This window comes from Bos mutus, chromosome X (assembly GCF_027580195.1).
Source record: "Bos mutus isolate GX-2022 chromosome X, NWIPB_WYAK_1.1, whole genome shotgun sequence".
NCBI lineage: Eukaryota > Metazoa > Chordata > Mammalia > Artiodactyla > Bovidae > Bos > Bos mutus.
Window position 1 is genome coordinate 91730698 of NC_091646.1, and position 16909 is coordinate 91747606.

Below are 16909 nucleotides of genomic sequence, written 5' to 3' on the forward strand. Positions count from 1 at the left end.
CAGGCCAGGCTAGCCAAGGCCGGGGTGAAATTTGTCCCCACAACTGACTGCCCTTAAATGCTGAGAATGCCCGCGCAAGAGAGGTTGATTAGGGGGCTAGCCAGCTGGGCAGAAGTGTTATATATGGGAACATGAAGAGTGTGTCTATGATTTCATCTAAAAGATGTGCTCAAGGAGCATAGCTTAGGTGTTAACGGAAATACCAAAGTCATACCAACCCACCCCCCACCCCGGGGTGATGGTCAGGGTCATCTTAGGGGAACACAATCATTATGGAATTATTTGCATGCTAGGAAAAAATACGATCAGCAATGCAGTCAAACTGTTCTTTGGCTGGAGCAAAAGTGAGGAGTGATGTGAGGCTGGGATGATTGGAAGAAAAGCCCCAAGTGGTGCTAGATTGAGTGGAAGGAGCCGAAGCAGGCAGGGCTGGGGTGTGAGCGGTTCAGCCCCCAGTGAAGGGGGTGGAGTCTAGTCTTTGGAACATGGAGGAGTGCCCCGTGTGCGCGCGGTTCCCCCCCCCCCCGCCCCGTTGGTGGCAGTGAAATGCTTTTCCCCCCAGTGGTTGTGGAAAGAGGGCCCAGGGACTTGTAGAGATCTGGTTGAGTTCTTTGAAACTGCCCTTCACCTTTGTACATACAACAGGAAGCCTTGCCTTTGGCTTTGCCAGGCTTCCTCCTCCCTTGGTCTCCAAGCCTCCCACCATTCTTGCCCTGTTCTCTTCACCCTTGCCCCTGCTGACCCAAGTGAACATTGGTTCTGTCCCTGTGGGTGTGGCATTTGGGGGACATTTGGTCTTTTTATTACGTCGTCCTTTTATTTCAAAATAATGACCTCAGCAGCTGTTTCCATAGAGACGGGTAGCTCAGCCCTGGCTTAAGCTTGCTGCGGGCTCACCTACTCGCAGTTGGTAAAGGTCCAGGAGGGGACCTGAGTGCCATCAAAGTTGACCAACTGGGAGGTGGCTGGCAGGCAGTTCTCTCATGTGCTTATAGAAGAGTGATATTGATGCCTCATCTTGACTTTCTCCGACCTCAACTATGGACACGGAGAAGGGCAGTAGTGAGTGTCCCACACCCCTCATTTTCTGGGCCGAGTATCTTCAGGTGCCCTTCCTTTGGGACATGGTCTTTCCGAGGGTCTTGTGCTTCCAGCACGGGAGGCCCCCAGTCTCCAAAGGGGAGGGTCTGTTGGTAGCAGATTACCTCGGGCGTAGGGATCCGACGCGTAGGGATCGCGCCTGCTCCCCAACCCTGCCTGCCTCGTGACCTCTGTTCCTTCCTTCCCTGTTGTTCTCCCTGCCCGCCCCGACAGGCGATTATAGTGCCGGAAGCAAACACGACCCCTTTGAAGCCCCAGACGACAAAGATGTTTCCGTGGAGAAATACTTCCTGGATCGGCAGCCGGTGAGCGATCCCTCCGCCGACCAGGTCACCCCAGACATGCCGAACAGCCCCACCCTCCGGGCGGACAGAAAGCGCAAGGTCTCAGGGGACAGCAGCCACACTGAGACCACTGTGGAAGAGCTCCCTGAGGACCCGCTGCTGAAAGCCAAGCGAAGACGGGTCTCCAAAGGTGAGCTTGGCCCGGCTGCCGGCCCCACAGGGCACCCAGGGGAAGTAAAGTCCGGGGGTGGAGCAATGGAAGGTTCCAGTCCCACCTTGGAGCCCTGGGGCAACCCACTCACACCTCCCCCGTCCCAAGCCAGGTACAGGAGCCCAAAGATGACCAAAGGCAAATAGGCCCCCCTCCCGAGACTTGGTGACAAGTTCCACAGTGACCACACCCCTCCCCTCCCCCACCCCGTCAGTGATGTATAAGACAGTTTCTTCCCCGCCCCAGGGGGCTTTTTGATTAATTTATAGTTATTTCTCCATTAGATGACTGGCCTGAGAGGGAAATGACAAACAGTTCCTCTAACCACTTAGAAGACCCACATTATAGTGAGCTGACCAACCTGAAGGTGTGCATTGAATTAACAGGGCTCCATCCCAAAAAGCAACGCCACTTGCTGCACCTTAGAGAACGGTGGGAGCAGCAGGTGTCGGCAGCAGAGAGCAAACCTGGCCGGCAGGGCAGGAAGGAAGTGACCCAGGCAGCTCAGCCTGAGGTTGCCGCCCAGGGCAATAACATCTCCGAAGAGAAACCTGGCAGGAAAAGGGCAGAAGCCAAAGGCAACAGAACCTGGTCGGAAGAGTCCCTCAAATCCAGTGACAGTGAACAAGGTATGCACGGGTTGTTTTGGGGGGGTGGGAGGGGCTCCTGGAGGTTGGGTCACCTGCCCTCTGTGGGAAAGGGCCCTGGAGGAGACCTGAGCTCCATCCAAGTTGACGGAGTAGCATGTGGCAGGTGGGGAGTTCTCTCCATGAGGTCCTTTCAGCGTCCACACTTCCTTCTCGAATATACTGTGAGGAGGGAGCTCCATTTCCTGGGCTGCACCTCACCCGGCTCATGGATGGGCAATGGATGGGCAAAGAACGGAGGCCCTGGGTGACCCCTCACTCCAGGCTCAGGCAGTCCCCAGTCTCCACGTCCCAAGTACCCAAGGCCCCCTATGGGTGGGGGCTGGAGAGCGGGAAGGGCTGGCTTCTGCACCCCTGTCCAGGCGCTTTGAAACAACTTGCCATTTGGCGTTTGAATGTGGGATAATTAAAATATTAATGCTTTGAAAACATAATTGGTATATCTTTAAAAACTGAAGCCGCTCCAGTGATCAGTGATAACAATGGGCTTTTCTTTCCGCACCGGCTACAACTGTGTAACGCCTGCTTTTTCTCTCCCCACCCCCTGCCTCCCGCCCGCCTGCCCCCCCCCTCCGGATTTAGGTTTGCCTGTGTTCTCCGGCTCTCCGCCCATGAGGAGCTTTTCATCCACCAATTTAACCGGCAGAAAGCAGAGTCAGCCAAGCTGTACGGCAGGCTCGAGGCTGCCTGCCAAACAGCAGAAAATTAAAGAAAGCCAGAAGACAGATGTGCTGTGCACGGACGAAGAGGAGGATTGCCAGGCTGCCTCCCTGCTGCAGAGATACCCCGACAACAGCGAGAAACCATCCGGGAAGCGACTGTGCAAAACCAAGCATTTGATCCCGCAGGAGCCCAGGCGGAGCTTGCCGCTGCCAGGGGACTACTACGTGGAGAATGCCGATGGCAAGGTACCTCTTGCCCCCGGCACTCCCCCCTGTGTCGTGCCAGTGCATCCTGCCTGCCCGCTTCTCCGCTTCCGGGGACAAAGGTTTCCTTTTCCTGAACACCCTCCCCCAAAATGTCACTGCCCTGTCCTAGGGGGCCTGTATCCTGGGTGGTGCTAAAGTTTCCGGCTAGTAGAAACACAACCCCTTCTCCCCGCGCGCCCCACCCCCCCCACACACACACACCCCCACACAAAAGAGGAGGGGGGAAAGCGCTATGGCGGAAGGACATCCCACAATGTGTGCGCTGCCCGCTTTCTTGGTAGGTGACCGTCCGGAGATTCCGAAAGCGGCCCGAGCCCAGTTCTGACTATGATCTGTCACCGGCCAAGCAAGACCAGAAGCCGCTGGACCGTTTGCAACCACTGCTACCAGTTTCGCAGACGTCACAGCTGCCCTGCTCAAGCTCTCCGCCGGAGGCCACCCAGTCCCGCCCGATGCCACCAGAAGCGCGGAGGCTTATTGTCAATAAGAATGCAGGCGAGACGCTCCTGCAGCGGGCTGCCCGGCTGGGCTACGAGGTGAGCATCCTCGTGGGTGTGCTGGATACCGGCTGCCGCTCCGGGGGTGGGGGCCCCATTGGCGGGGGCGGAGGGTGGAACCTCAGAGCCCAACTCTCCTCCACGTTGGGGGCTGGGCTGGGTGTTCCAATGGGATGTTTGCGTTAGCCCCCGCTCACGCTGCTGGCTCTTTGGTGGCTTGTTCAGTCGCGGTGTGAAAAGAAAGGCCTCTCTGATGTTTGCTTCGTGTTCAGGCAGGTAGGCTGCTTCGGCATCTTCCAGTCTGGCTCACTTATCTCTGATATAAAATCTGACCTAACCCAGGGCTTGGCGACTAGGGGAATTTTAATGAGCCCTTTTGGATTCTGATTAGCAAGGGGTAGAGAAGTTATTAACTCTACTTTTGGCTGCTGCCCTTTTTGGAGGCAGAGTGATGCCCGCCCCCCCCCCCCACCCGTGGGGTAACAGCGGAAATGTCTGTGCAGAGTAGGGGTGGTGATGGGGCAGACCTGAGGGGTCTCTTTGAGAGAGGGTACTGGAGCCCAGGGCTGATGGTAAAGGAGGTTTGGTCCTTAACCAGGACTCCTGGTCCACACCGCTGTATCCCAACCCAAACCTGGCACAGCTGATGACAACCATGGCCTCTACTGCCAGAGCAATATAGATAGAAAGGTAACTGATATCTTTCTAAGCTTGTGTGATCCACAGTAACTCCCTTCACCCTTGTAAGGGAGGCATCTTCACGTGGCAGTAGCTAGGACTAGCCCACTTCCAGATGAGGAGACTGAGCCTCAGAGGGGTTAACTGATACTGGCAATCTACAGTCTGGCTCCACAGCCCACGCTCCTCACCAAGACTGGCTCACATTGGAATTGCCCTTTTTACAGTTTAGAACCTCTGTGAGATAGATGACTCCTTCTGCCCTGTGCGCCTCCCCCACCGCACTTGTCAGCTGCAATTGTGATGTAATAGCCCACAGGGCAGAGGCATTTTTTCAAGCTGGCATCAGCTCTCTGGGAGTTGAATGGTCACAGTAAAATGCGGCTCAGCAGGCCAAGCACGTGGAGGTGTGGACTAGCATTGGGGTGGCAGGACCCATGCGGGCCAGGAACCCTGGCTCCCCCACCTCCAGCTCCTACACCCCCAGCCAGCTCTGTGGAACCCGTCCCCTTGTCCATAATGCCCTAAGCCCTTGGAGATGTGCCCACTCAGCCCCCCAAGGCATGACTGTGGGTGGGAAGTTGGAAGCACCTATGCTTAGTGCAAGGCTTGAATGTGCTGCTGTTATATCTACATGTCTTTGGAGACCTCTCCATTAGCTAGAGAGAGCTTTCTGGTGGTTCACGCAGTTACTTTAAGATGAAGTCCAAGGAGCACCCAAGTGGTTTTCCCAAGAGCAGAGAACAGCACCTAGGAGGACAGAGTGGCTGTTGTACACAGCCCTAAGCTGGGCCCCATGTGCCAAGTGTTTGCTCAGTACTAGTTGTGGTTGAGAGCATATACTCCTGGTATGGGGGTAGGGTAGGGAGCCTACTTGGCATCATTCCCACCAGTCTCCCGTTGGGACCAGAGACTTCAAGAGACCCTTGTTGGTCCTTTAAGAAAGTTTCCATTTTGGTTTGGTGACTCTGAGGTCTGGACCGAGGGGCACTTGATCCATACGTTTTTTAGCCTACCTGGCCTTCGATTGTACACAGGAGGCCATGGGGATGTTTGTGGTCAGACTTGGTTTTCTTCAAATATACATTTCAACATGTAGGTTATACACTGATTATCACCAGTTTTGATACTGATCATTGTGACTTGTAGATGAATGCTTTCAACTTTTTTATCCAACTTCCTGGGATTTCTCTAGGCAGAATGTTAAATGTTGGGGTGATGGCCCAGTTGGGAGATTTGACGATTTAAACCTTTTAACATTGAAAGATAGTTTACTTAACCAAATAAAGGTGTGCTTTGAATGCACTTGGGGAGGGTTTTCCTGAAGTTCTGTCTTCACCATTCATTGTTGGTGATTTTCTGCTTATACCATGTGCAGTAAAGGCAATCTGAGCTTTATGTCAAAATGATCTGGTTCTGGAAGTTTAGAAACATGCTCTGGCTTCAGATCTGCTTGCAAAAGATTACTTGCGTGGCCAGAGACCTCAAACCTTTCCCTCTCCAGAAAAAGGCTTCTGCTTCTTAAGCTAAAATGCCAACGTGCAACCCCATGCGTGTGCGCTTAGTGGTAATGGTTAAATTTTCTATGAATTGAATAAATCATGTTTTTAAAAAAGTTAATGAGGCATTTAATTAATTAACAATGTCGGGTTTATGGCCTTTATGGTTACATTTTGCGGTTAATGGCGTTCAGCTTATAGCCGCTTAACAGAGAGTTGTCCAACAAAAACAGTTGGATTTTGTTTGGAAATGGGTGGGCTGCCCTTCAAACACTCCCATTTCTAGCAGAGAAAATAAACCAAGAGATGTGTTGGGCAGACAGACTTGCCTGACCTCGTCACCTTTCTCTCTGTTGGTAACGGTGGTTGCCATCCGTTTAGAGACCAACTCCCTCCCAGCTAGGAGAGTGTGGTTAGCCCACTGACCCCAATAGAGATGGCCTGGGGGATGCTCATCATGGATAGATTGCATCCCTTGGGCCTTTTGAATCTTGCCAGCCAACCAGATACTAAAGATTTGAATTATAGGTCTAGTACTTCATGTTAATTGAACTTGGGGTTTAATTTCTCTGGGCCTCAATTTCTCTTAAGTGTTCAATGAGGATAGTACTATCTTCCTTTCCTGACATCTCCTGGGTTCCCGTGGGATGACGGAAGATGTCCTTATCTGGGGCAACGAGAAGCAGTGTAAATAGCAGCATCAACATGATTGAGTTAGGTCAGACTGGGCCGTGGGGCTCCTGCTACCTTTGCTGATGTCCTCCAGGAACAGAGATTTGACTTACCTGTCAGCTTTGATGGCCTTTCATTTCTAGGTCCCCTTGAATTGGCCCTGGTAGCAATGAAGGTTTCCAGGTGAAGGCCATGATTGTCAGAGTAAATAAACCCCGTGCTGGTAGGACCCAGGCAGGCCGCCAGGACCTGGGGTAAACTGATCTGTACACAACAGTTGGTGGCGTTCAGACCTGATCTGGAGCCACGTGACGGGGCCTCTCCCTGACTGGGGCACACAGCTCCATTAGCTTGCGGCCGTCCACTTGAGTCTGGCTACTGAGGGCCTGCTAAGGGAGCAGCAGCTTCATGCAGTATCCTGGATACCAGGGCTCAGGATAGGTGGCCCGGGAGCCCAGAGGATTGTGGGCTTTCTGGCAGGTTGGGATCTGAACGAAGAAACACCTTCATGGGCGTGCCTTTTCCCTTCCTCCCCTTGTTTTAGAAGGGAGCTGCCACATTGACCTCACCGATGGCCAGGTTTACCAGCATGGCCCATTAGGTTCATGGACTAAACAAATGGAACTTGCAAGTTCACTCACAAGTGAGTGGTCACCTTTGATTGGCATGTCCTCTGAAGGTCCTGACAATGGACCCTGTTCTAGGTTACACAGATGAGTTACTTAAGAGTTGTCACAAGGTCTGCTCTGACCCCGTCCCGTCCCCCTTTACCAAGTGGACTGAGCATTGGGCTGCCTGCACACTCCGCCTACCCCTGGCTCTCAGAACCTGACAGCTCTCTGCTGGGCATGACTTGGAAGAAAACAAGTATAACATGTTTTCTGGTGGCAAAATGCTTTCGATGTGTTTGAAAACTTTCTTAATCAAGGTAATAAAACATTGAATAAATTATCACTCTGCTAACTGGGAGCAGTTCATATTAATATTTTAACACACCGAAGAAGTAAGATTAATAACAGTGATTCTAACGCATACTCTTGACACAGAACTCCTTCGGGGAAGGGGGAAGGATAGAGTCGTTTTATTTGCTTCTTGAAATGTGTAGTTTGTGGGGTGGAATGAGGCATAATAGAGGGCGGGGTTATTTGGAGCATTTTGTGTCATTCCTTGAGGATGGATAGAGAAAGCTTCTGTTTGATTCTATTGAACATACAAATAGCATTTGAGGCCCAGGTTCTGATTTGGGGTCTTCACTGGGGGCGTGAGGATGTGGCTGACCTGGGTGTCTGTCCCTCCTTCTCTAACCTGAGGGATGTTCTTCAGCGGATTTCCGCTCTCTTTAAGCATCAGTCATCAATGCTTAAACATGTGTTGTCAACTATTGCCACCGACAGAACGGACCTGTCAAGGGAGAATGGTCTATACTTGGCCTTGTGTCATCTAAGATGTTAGCAGCCGTGGCATCTCTGTATGGGCCATACCAGATCCTCTCAGCAGCCCTGTGGAAGCTTGGGAGAAGTTCAGGGGCAGCTTACCCTGGGCCAGGCCACTGGAGCAGCAGAGCCCTAGACAACACTATCTGCATTTCCAAGCCCTTCCCACAAGTTTTTGCCCCCTCACCAGGACGCCCACCGCACTTCAGTGAGCTGTTAGATCCAAGGATGTATGCTTTTGAAAGTGGGCACTGCCAAGCTATGGAAAGGCCACCCTTGGAAGGTTCACTGTGTGGTGGTCTGATGGCATCCCCTACTTTCTTCCCACAGGAAGTGGTCTTGTACTGCCTGGAGAATAAGATTTGTGATGTGAACCATCGAGACAACGCGGGTTACTGTGCCCTGCATGAAGCTTGTGCAAGGGGATGGCTCAATATTGTACGACATCTCCTTGAATATGGCGCTGATGTCAACTGCAGTGCCCAGGATGGGACCAGGTAAGTGGTGGGGAACCCCAGGAGGAAAGATGGAGTGTGAGCACCATGTAAGCACACTGATGGAATCAGACATCTTTCTGGCAAATTTACATAGAATTTTAAAACTTAGTGATGCTCTCATGGACAGAAATCCCTGGAAATGTTGCACCTGCATGGATAATCAGGGGTGTTGCCTTTTATGACCCCAGACTCTTTACCAGCATCTGTTCAATCACCATATTTAAAGTACACGTGCGTTGAAAGTCCCTGGAGTACAGACAGGGCCGGGGCCAGTGGCTTCAGAGGATCTGCTGTGGTCACCCACACCCCCGGCCCCCTACTCTTTCCTTGACCTTGGTTTATTGGCCAGAGTCCCAGGTCTGAGTCAGCCCAAGCATCTTCTGGGTTGTGCCTGGGATGCTACCAGGAGGCGGGGCACTAGGGCTTTCCTGACAGTCATAAAATGAGCAAAACTGAAATGTATTTGGTGGTTCATGGTTTCCAAAAAGCATTCTTTCCAGATGGGACTGTGGGTTGTGTTTCCAATCCCAATAGACACAGAAAGGACTCTGGACTCTCCGGAGAACTCACCCTGCCTGCCGACTGCTTCTGAGCCAGAGGGTTGATCATTGATCTCCAAGTTGGTTTCAGGAGAGGTTCTACTTTACCCCTAGTTTCTTTTAGAAATGGCAATCTTTTTTTTTTTTAATGGTATAAATAATTGCTTGTCATGTTGGCTTCCATGATGTTGGGGTTTCCCCCCCCCATAAGTTATCTTCTTACAGTCTGTCACTATTTAAGTTCATTGGGAAAGTTTTCATCATGGCCTGAGTTCCTCCTTAGGCTAAGTGGATTAAGAGAGATTTGCATTTGAGAATTAGGCCTGAGATAGTCTCTTCATCTGTCCTATAAAGGGTTAAGTGTAGAAATAATAATAGAGTGATTCATCATTTGACAGTGGGCCAGTCACAGTGCCTCACTTTCCCCGTGTGGAATGGCAGTGACTGTACACTCCCCTCCTTGGTGAAACAGCAGCTTGACCACACACAGTCCATTTTGCCTTTGTGTCGTTAGAGGTGAACATCATGTCCACAGGTATAATCAATCCCCCGTGCCTCTCTTAGGCCTCTCCACGATGCCGTCGAGAACGATCACTTGGAAATTGTCCGCTTGCTCCTCTCCTATGGTGCTGACCCCACCCTGGCGACGTACTCAGGTAGAACCATCATGAAAATGACCCACAGCGAACTTATGGAAAAGTTCTTAACAGGTATGACAGAGATCACGAAATGGTCTGGTTCAGGCATCTAGATGGGCCAGGCTCCCCCCACCTCGTTTTACACTTACTGGGAAAGTTGGCGTAACATTAGTCTGTCAAACAGATACATACTTGAATGTTGCATGGGATGGCTGGGGAATTCTGAGCTGGCCAGGCCTAGCTTTTGTTTGGCAGGCAGGGGCAGTGAGACGGACTATCACTCGGGAAGGCAGGTAGATGCATATGCAGCTTACAATTAGATACCTGGAGGAGTGCGCAGAGGGACTTGTCTGGAGATAAACCTGCCAGCCCCAGCGTGAGATTCTCCCGACCTCCACCAGCATTTGCCTCTAGCCAGCAGGTGTTAACCTTGTTTCCCTCTCTCTCTCCAGATTATTTAAACGACCTGCAGGGTCGCGATGATGATGACAGCAGCCCCAACAGCAGTAGCAACAGCAATGTCTCTTGGGATTTCTATGGCAGCTCTGTGTGTGGTGAGCAGCCTTATTCATTTCAGTTGGGTGGAAAGGACGTGCAGGAGTTAAGAGAACTTTTCTCTCTAGTGTGGATGAAGGCTTGGGGCGGGTGCCATGAGCAGGGCTGGCTTGGGAAAGACTTTCTGTTTGGAGAACAGCTGGAATCTTGCTCTGGCTTAACTGATCCCCACCTCTCTCTCTCGTTTGCCCTCCCTTAGAACCAGATGATGAAAGTGGTTATGACGTTTTAGCAAACCCCCCTGGACCAGAGGATGAGGACGATGATAATGACACCTGCAGCGACATGTTTGAATTCGAGTTCTCAGAAAGCCCCCTCTTGCCGTGTTATAATGTCCAAGTGTCCGTTGCTCAAGGGTGAGCATGCCCAGCGTGAGACTGAGAAGCAGCAGATGAGGGTCGGGGGGTCGGGGGGGGTGAGTGAATTCCTCACCAAGTGTCCACCAACTTCACACACTGCAGTAGAATTTTGCCAGGAAAGGGGTGGGTTGGGGTGGGGGATCCCAGCAAACTGCCCTCATCGTAATACACCCCACAGCCCAAAGGACACAAGAGCCAGTGGCTGGAATTGCTCACTGTAGTTTCAGTCACTACAGTCTTGGGGAAAGGATCCTCCTTGGGAGCCCCCACAAAGAACCACTGTAGGGGCCTTCCAAGGCACACAAGGTCCACTGATGTAGCCTCTCCTTGTGTAAGATTAGGTAAAGCCTATGTGGCACCTGGGATCTTCTGTATCCTCGGACTGGGTCAGATGGAGTTTTGCCCCATTAGTCAGGCCACTGCGCCCCTGTGCCCAGCCCTCCAGAGTGAGCACGCCAGGAGACATTGCTCTGCCATGTGTTGGCCCCTGCTTAAGGAGTAGCATCCTCCTTGGACTATGAGCCTGGGAATGTGTCTGTCCGTCTGTCCTCGTGCTGACGGTCTCTTAGGAATAGAGCTCATGAAGCGTGGCAAGGGACAGCAGGGAAAGGTTGTATCCCCTTCCTTCGAGAAAGCCTCACTCCCAGCAACATTGAGGGGCAGGTTGGAGGTGTGGGGAAAGGCAAGGAAAGACAGGCAACCTTGCCTCTTTCTCATGCTCTCTCCATGAGGGTCGGAAGAGAGGAAAGATCACAGAGGTGTTTGCCATTTGCCTTGGGTTCACTAACAGACTAGTTTTCCCTTGTGACTAGAACCGGGGGGGATGGGTGGGCAGAGACTCACTTGGACAGGGTGACCTGAGTTGTGGCTGGAGCTGAGGGACCAAACCTTTGCCTGGGATGTGTCCATCAGTTCTAGAGGTGCCAGGGCGGCCTGTGACGAGGCTCATTCATGGGTGCTGCTCCCACTTAGGTCTAAATTGGCTGATCCGTCCTAGACCATCTCTTAATACATGCAGATGGGTCCAGAGTTCGCCGCTAGAAGTAGATCTTAGTGAAAACTGGAGTGAGCGAAGTAATCAAAGCAGAAGTAACTGGCCCTTGTTATACCACTGGGAGACTGGCAGTTCATAGTTGGGAGAGCTTTTAATTTTGCCAAAAACTCAAACCACTGTCCTTTCTCTGGTGCAGGCCTCGGAACTGGCTATTGCTTTCAGACGTGCTCAAGAAATTGAAAATGTCCTCCCGCATATTTCGCTGCAATTTCCCAAACGTGGAAATTGTCACCATTGCGGAGGCTGAGTTCTACCGGCAAGTGTCAGCTAGCCTCTTATTCTCATGCTCCAAAGACCTAGAAGCCTTTAATCCTGAAAGCAAGGAGCTCTTAGATCTGGTGGAGTTCACGAACGAGCTTCAGACTCTGCTGGGCTCATCCATGGAGTGGCTCCACCCCAGCGACACGGGCCCGGACGACCACTGGTGAGCTCGCAGGGCCCGCCGTGGACAGTGTGGCATAGTGTTACCTTGTGCATATGTGTCATAATACGACGGTTTCTGTAAAGAAGGGACACTATTACATAGAAAATCTCTCTTCTTTATATAAGAGACATGACTCCAGTCGGAAGGACTCAGAAATAAGGTTTTTTCTTTTTAAACTTTTAAGTCAGTTTTTATGACGTTGTTAAAAATGTTTCTTTACTTTTCAGTGCACACATGCTTTGGGATATGTTTGTTTTTACTCAGAACATTTGTTTCTTTTCTTTTTTAAGGAGAAAAAAAAAAACAAGGAAAAGGAGCTCCACACTTTGACATAATTTCATGTAAAGCTCCCATGACAAAGGCTGTAACTGTTGAGAGTGTGGTCAGAACCGTGTGGTTGGTTTGGGGGGTTGTATTCGGGGAAGGCACTTGGCGATATTGTAACTTTATGTTTTGTTTACAGTGTACCTGCTCGGGCCAGGTCAATGCTATTGGATGTGATCCAGTAGTATGTAATATACATTCAAACCATATCCACACACAACAACTAATTGTATGAAACTTTTATATCCTAATTTAAAAGCTGTGAAATTAGTTTTCACGCATCAAACCGGATTGTTTATATGTTTAAACATTTTATGCTCTTATTTAAAGAAGACTTTGAGCTATTTTTTTCTGTACCCTGTAAAATATTGAAAACTAACATAATATGTTGAGGTTGCTTGAAATTGTACATAAAACTAAAATTTTCTGAAGTGTGTGTTTATGTATGAAACCTGTGTTTTAACTTTGTAAGTAAATTCTCTGCCTTTGTATTTATATTTTACAAAAATTTTCTTAAAAGGCAATAAACCTGTTGAGGAAAGGAGAAAATTGAAGTACCTTGTGTCCTATGTATTTTCCTAAAGCATTACTGTTGGCAGGTTTTTTTTTAAGTGTTGTTGATGGTCTGTTCCCTATAGATAACTTTAGGACAGTTTATAGTCTCTATGAACTGAAACAGACTAGAAGATTTCAGGGAAGTGAGACTCAGAAGACAATTTGAAGTTCTATCCCGATTGCTCAATTCATAGACATATATTTTGATGGTTCTCAGATCCTACCTGATCTCTGATGGCCTAGAAAACTTTTACGTTGCCTTTGACCTTGATGGACCACAGAAGCTTCATCGTGGCTAACCCTTAATCTTTAGGAGTATTTTTTCAGAAACGGGACTTTTATTATGTCACTTTTCCCTCCAGACCTCATGTTTTTCCGTTACATTTTAGCATCAAGTCCAAACCTGCTTGGCCCAATAGTCAAGGCTTGTAGTTATGACCACTCTGCTATTCTCCTGCTCGCTCTTACAGCAGTATTCCTGTTGGGTACTATCAGTTGGCACTCAGTTTCCGTCCTGCATCTTTTAATTCCTTTCTTCATTGCAGAGGCTAGAAACCTGAATATTACTAGACTCCCTTGCAGCTAGAATTCTGAATCGTGGTTAGGTTTGGAAGGCAGAGTGAGGGAGAGGTGTCTTCCTGCTCTACAGGCTGCTGATAAGGTTAAGGAGACATGTTGGACAGTTGGAGTGATTGCAGCCTTTCAACAGTGGGTCTTTAGCTTTGTGAGTAATGGGATGCAGTAGTGATTGTGGTAATGCCTGGATGACAACCTCAATAGACTGTTCTTAAATCCAGTGGTTCTGGTGTCATCCTTGACACATTCCTCCAGCCCTCCCAAAGATTCCTTGTATCAAATCCGTTTGTGATCAGAATGCTTAGTGGTTTTCAGTCTTATAGTGAACTCTGAGAACACCTAGGCAGAGCAGATGGAAGGGGCCATGGAGATGATGTACTTGAGTGGGGTCTTAATGTATGGAGGGGAAGGGTCCTGTAAGCTCTGTGACCTGGCAGGTGGGGAAAGAGCCGTTTGTGGGAACAGGGAAATGCAGTACTGTCAGATGTGAGATGAGAGCCCATTGTTCAGTCGCTCCGTCGTGTCCGACTCTTCGACCCCATGGACTGCAGCACACCAGGCTTCCCTGTCCATCACCAACTCCTGGAGCTTACTCAAAGTCATGTCCATTGTGTCGGTGATGCCATCCAACCTTCTCATCCTCTGTTGCCCCCTTCTCCTCCTCCCACCTTCAGTCTTTCCCAGCATCAGGGTCTTTTTCAATGAGTTGGTTCTTCACATCAGGAGCCCATTGTTGGTGAGTACCAAATGAAGTTTGGGATGTATCTTGAAGACAAGGAAATCAGAGAACAGTGTTCTCGATTTATCCACTTTATTTATTAGTTTTAAAAATACATATTTTAAAATTCATTTTTGGCTGTGCTGGGTCTTGCTGCGTGGGCTTTCTCTAGTTGCAACGAGCAGGGACTACTCTTTATTGCAATGTGTGGGCTTCTTCGGTGCCTCTCGTTGCAGAGCATGGGCTCTACAGAATGCGGGCTTCAGTAGTTGTGGTGTGTGAGCTCAGTGTTCTCAGCTCCTGAGCTCTAGAGCATAGGCTCAATAGTTGTGGCGCACAGACTTACTTAGTTGCATGTGGGATCTACCCGACCCAGGGATCAAACCCATGTCTTCTGCATTGGCCAGTGGATTCTTTTGCACTGAGCCACCAAAGGGGTGCTATTATTTATTTTTTTGATCAGAAAAAATACACTTTGATTGTTTTTTAAAAAAAAAGAATCTCAACGTTTCAGAAATAGAGGTTCTTGTCATCCCAAACCAAACCCTTTCTCCCGTTCCCCACCCGAAAAGTTAAAACCTGTTAACAGTTTTGCTGAACTTTTGTTTTTTAGGAAGTCGTCTCAGACAGCAGGTGGAAGTGGTCACACACAAAGCAAAAGAGACCTGCAGAAATGATTGAAATGACAGAGGACTGGTGAGCCTGAATTACAGGCAACGAGGGGCCCCCAGGAGCCCAAATTAAAGCAAAGAATAACAACTCCAAGGTATTTGGCTCTTTGTATTTGCGTTTGGGCTGGAGTTAAAGGGTGGGCTGGCGACCAACTGAGGTTCTCCTGGATGAAGGTCATTCTATTAAGAAAATAGGTGGGAGCCATAGGTTTAAGGGGTGCAGGGGAGGTTATGGGCTTGGTTTAGGAGACATTTAAGGTATGGTTCATGCAGTGGAGGAGCCATTGGTAAGTTAGAACACTTACTGTAAGAAACATCAGGTGTTTGAAACCGTGGATGAAGAACAGCTAAAGAACTGACTGATTCTAGGTAGAAATGAGCTGTCCGTGGCCTAGAAAAGTTTGGATGTCAGGGAGCTCCCCAGCGGTTAAGAGGAGGTGCCGTAGGTGTGGGTGCGCCCTGCCCCTCTCCAGGGGAGCAGAGGGAACACCAGTAGAGACGACATCCCACTGGGTGCAGAGTAGCTTTCCGTAGGGAAGACAACAGTGCAAGTGAGATCATACTAGCCGTAGCAGGCTCCCAGGCACAGAATCCCTCATAGCACAGGTGGAGAATAGAAGTGTTCTATTCTCTGAATAGAATAGAATTCTGAAGGTTCTTCTGAAGGTGTAAAGATTGAGGGCATGCTCTTCGTCCTGTCCTATGATCTGGCTACAATGTGGTGGTGACAGCTACTGCCACAGCAGCCACCCTGGACCATGAAGCATGGAAGTCGAGCATTCAGTGTGCTTAAGGAGCCTGGGGCCCCTTAGGACCTAGTGTCCGGAACCATCACATCAGCCCTGCCCTGTGCTGCCCTGCTCTGCCTACCTTTTATGTTCGAGAAAAATAAACAATTTTGTTGAAACCACCGTTCTTTTGAGTTTTTCTCCTCAGTTCAGTTCAGTTGCTCATTCGTGTTCGACTCTTTGCGACCCCATGAATCACAGCACGCCAGGCCTCCCTGTCCATCACCATCTCCCGGAGTTCACTCAGACTCACGTCCATCCAGTCAGTGATGCCATCCAGCCATCTCAACCTCTGTCGTCCCCTTCTCCTCCTGCCCCCAATCCCTCCCAGCATCAGAGTCTTTTCCAATGAGTCAACTCTTCACATGAGGTGGCCAAAGTACTGGAGTTTCAGCTTTAGCATCATTCCTTCCAAAGAACACCCAGGGCTGATCTCCTTTAGAATGGACTGGTTGGATCTCCTTGCAGTCCAAGGGACTCTCAAGAGTCTTATCCAACACCACAGTTCAAAAGCATCAGTTCTTTGGCGCTCAGCCTTCTTCACAGTCCAACGCTCACATCCATACATGACCACAGGAAAAACCATAGCCTTGACTAGACGGACCTTTGTTGGCAAAGTAATGCTATCTATGTTGGTCATAACTTTTCTTCCAAGGAGTAAGTGTCTTAATTTCATGGCTGCAGTCCCCATCTGCAGTGATTTTGGAGCCCAAAAAGATAAAGTCTGCCACTGTTTCCACTGTTTCCCCATCTATTTCCCATGAAGTGATGGGAAATTACTTTTTTGTCCTACTCCCACCAAATCTCATCTTAATATGCTTACCATAGGTGTGCCCTTGGACATCTTCCTTGTCAAGTTGGCCCAATAGTATAACAGCAATAGGCTGAAAACACCCAAGTGCCCATCAGCCAGTCCCTGTTTGAAGTAATAGTGATGCATCCGCACTGTAATACTAAGGGAATTGAGAGCCCGCCTCCTAATTTGCTTTAGAAATGGTTACCTCTGGGTAAAGAACAAGCTGCCAGGGAAAGGGGTGGAAGCTTCACTCCTCTGAATATTCTTGCAATATCGATTCGACTTGAGAGTTTACATATTTGTAAACCAAAAGCAATGTCAAAAAACAAACAAACCCTAACCATCCAGTTGGAAGTTAACCACACAGAAAGGAACTATTTCAAGTGACTTTAAAACAGAAAAAAGTGCCTATATAATCCCTTGCCCTAAGGACAGAGGAGTGCAGAAACTCTTAAATAAATAAT

The 16909-nt window shown here is 49.5% G+C and overlaps 1 protein-coding gene across 14 annotated transcripts in view; it reads left to right on the forward strand.

Annotated features, from left to right (window-relative positions):
* BCOR (BCL6 corepressor) overlaps nt 1-15725 on the forward strand; it is a 119752-nt gene extending 104027 nt beyond the window's left edge. For 7 of the 14 annotated variants that reach the window (XM_070366422.1, XM_070366417.1, XM_070366419.1 and 4 more), the window contains 10 exons: nt 1315-1575; nt 1881-2225; nt 2826-3151; nt 3454-3708; nt 8282-8448; nt 9552-9697; nt 10078-10179; nt 10380-10536; nt 11730-12017; nt 14804-15725. In XM_070366422.1, coding sequence (XP_070222523.1) covers nt 1315-1575; nt 1881-2225; nt 2826-3151; nt 3454-3708; nt 8282-8448; nt 9552-9697; nt 10078-10179; nt 10380-10536; nt 11730-12017; nt 14804-14867 — 2111 coding nt within the window. In that variant the 3' untranslated portion in view covers nt 14868-15725. Of the gene's footprint in view, nt 1-1314; nt 1576-1880; nt 2226-2825; nt 3152-3453; nt 3709-8281; nt 8449-9551; nt 9698-10077; nt 10180-10379; nt 10537-11729; nt 12896-14803 lie in introns of those variants that run through there. The other 7 variants (XM_070366424.1, XM_070366426.1, XM_070366428.1 and 4 more) reach the window with 5 other exon arrangements.
* The last annotated feature ends 1184 nt before the right edge of the window (nt 15726-16909 follow it).